Source organism: Dreissena polymorpha, chromosome 1, assembly GCF_020536995.1.
Source record: "Dreissena polymorpha isolate Duluth1 chromosome 1, UMN_Dpol_1.0, whole genome shotgun sequence".
NCBI classification, from domain to species: domain Eukaryota; kingdom Metazoa; phylum Mollusca; class Bivalvia; order Myida; family Dreissenidae; genus Dreissena; species Dreissena polymorpha.
The window spans coordinates 208,109,295-208,110,711 of NC_068355.1; the positions used below are offsets into that span (position 1 = coordinate 208,109,295).

The 1,417-nt window shown below is 44.2% G+C and overlaps 1 protein-coding gene across 1 annotated transcript; it reads right to left on the minus strand.

Annotated features, from left to right (window-relative positions):
• Positions 1 to 223: 223 nt before the first annotated feature.
• LOC127866083 (uncharacterized) lies at positions 224 to 1,204 on the minus strand. The gene is made up of 2 exons (XM_052406475.1): positions 933 to 1,204; positions 224 to 335 (listed from the first exon to the last, which is right to left on the minus strand). The coding sequence occupies exons 1-2, from the start codon at positions 1,202 to 1,204 to the stop codon at positions 224 to 226; spliced, it is 384 nt and encodes a 127-aa protein (XP_052262435.1).
• Positions 1,205 to 1,417: the final 213 nt, after the last annotated feature.

Below are 1,417 nucleotides of genomic sequence, written 5' to 3' on the forward strand. Positions count from 1 at the left end.
GCATGATGTCTGTATCTTCAATCGTTCTGATCTCGCGATACAGAAGGCTGTCATCTGCGAAGAGGCGTGTAGTGGAGGCTACTCTTCCTAGCATGGCATTGGTGTACAACATAAATAGCAGGGTGACTTACATAGAGCCCTGGAGGACTACCGATATGACAGGTGCAGACAATGATGTGTGGCCTTCAACAATTACTTCCTGGTTTCACTTGCTGAGGAACCTTCAGTAGGTCCCATAGTGGTCCAGCTTGATGGCGAGTCGCTTGTGGAGTATCTTGTCGAAGGCTTTGCTAAAGTCTAGTAGCACAGCATCAATCTGATAACCATCTCCCAAGCTTGAGGCAATGTCTTGTAGGGTAAATACAAGCTGGCTTTCGCATGCACGTCTTTTTCTGAAGCCTTGCTTACTGTCACTAAGTATGCCATTGCTTCAGATGCGTCATGACCTGACTGTAGACGATATGCTTCATGGTTTTGCAACAGACTGAGGTCAGGGATATTAGTCTGTAATTTGAAGGAGCTGTGCGGTCGCTTTTCTTGAAGATTGGAGTAACAATAGCGTGCTTCCAGTCATCGGGTGCTCGACCATGGCTGAGGGAGGTTTGGAAAACTAGGGTCCGTGCAGGGGGATCTCACTGGCAAGTTCCTTTACGTATCTTGGTGGTAATCCGTCCGGTCCTTGTGTCTTATGGGGATTGAGTCCTAGCAAGAATGTTTTAATGCCATTTGTGGTGATATCGAAGGGTTCTACCGTGTGGTATTAAACTGAATCCATGGTTGTAGTTTTGGAGAAGTCTTCTTCAGTGAAGAAGCTGCTAAAATGTGAGTTTAGAATTTCAGCTTTGCTTTTGGGGTTACTATGACCGAAAGCGTTGCTTTTGGGGATTTGGACCCCGGAACTTTCACATCTTTTGCTGCTACTGAAATAATACATTTTCTTTGGATTTTTGTAACTGGTGACAGTGTCTCTCACAAAGTTGTTATATGCCTTCTTGCATTCCTGTTGTGTGTTATTTTGCAGCTGTTTATACTTGGTTATGTCCTCAGGTGTGCTGTTTAGTTGAGCCTTTCTGTAAGCTTTCTTTTTACTCCTTGAAAGGCGCTTTCTGAGAGACTTTCTGGCTACTTCTATAAACACAATGGCTCGATCACTGACTCCTGGCAGTGGCTTGCCGCGTGTTACAAGAGATTGCTTGTTTGTCATGAATAGGTCGATTGTGTTTTTGTTTCTTGTTGGCAACGAGATGAGCCAGTTCAGAGCCAGTGCCATAGAAAAGGTCTAGAAAGATTTGGATTATATTATAACTGTAGTTTTAGGAGATGACGGTTTGGTTTTCCCATTCTATGTCGGACAGGTTCAAGTCTCCTGCAAACCAAATGTTAGAGTTTGGATGCTAGGTGTGTAGGCTATTCAGTG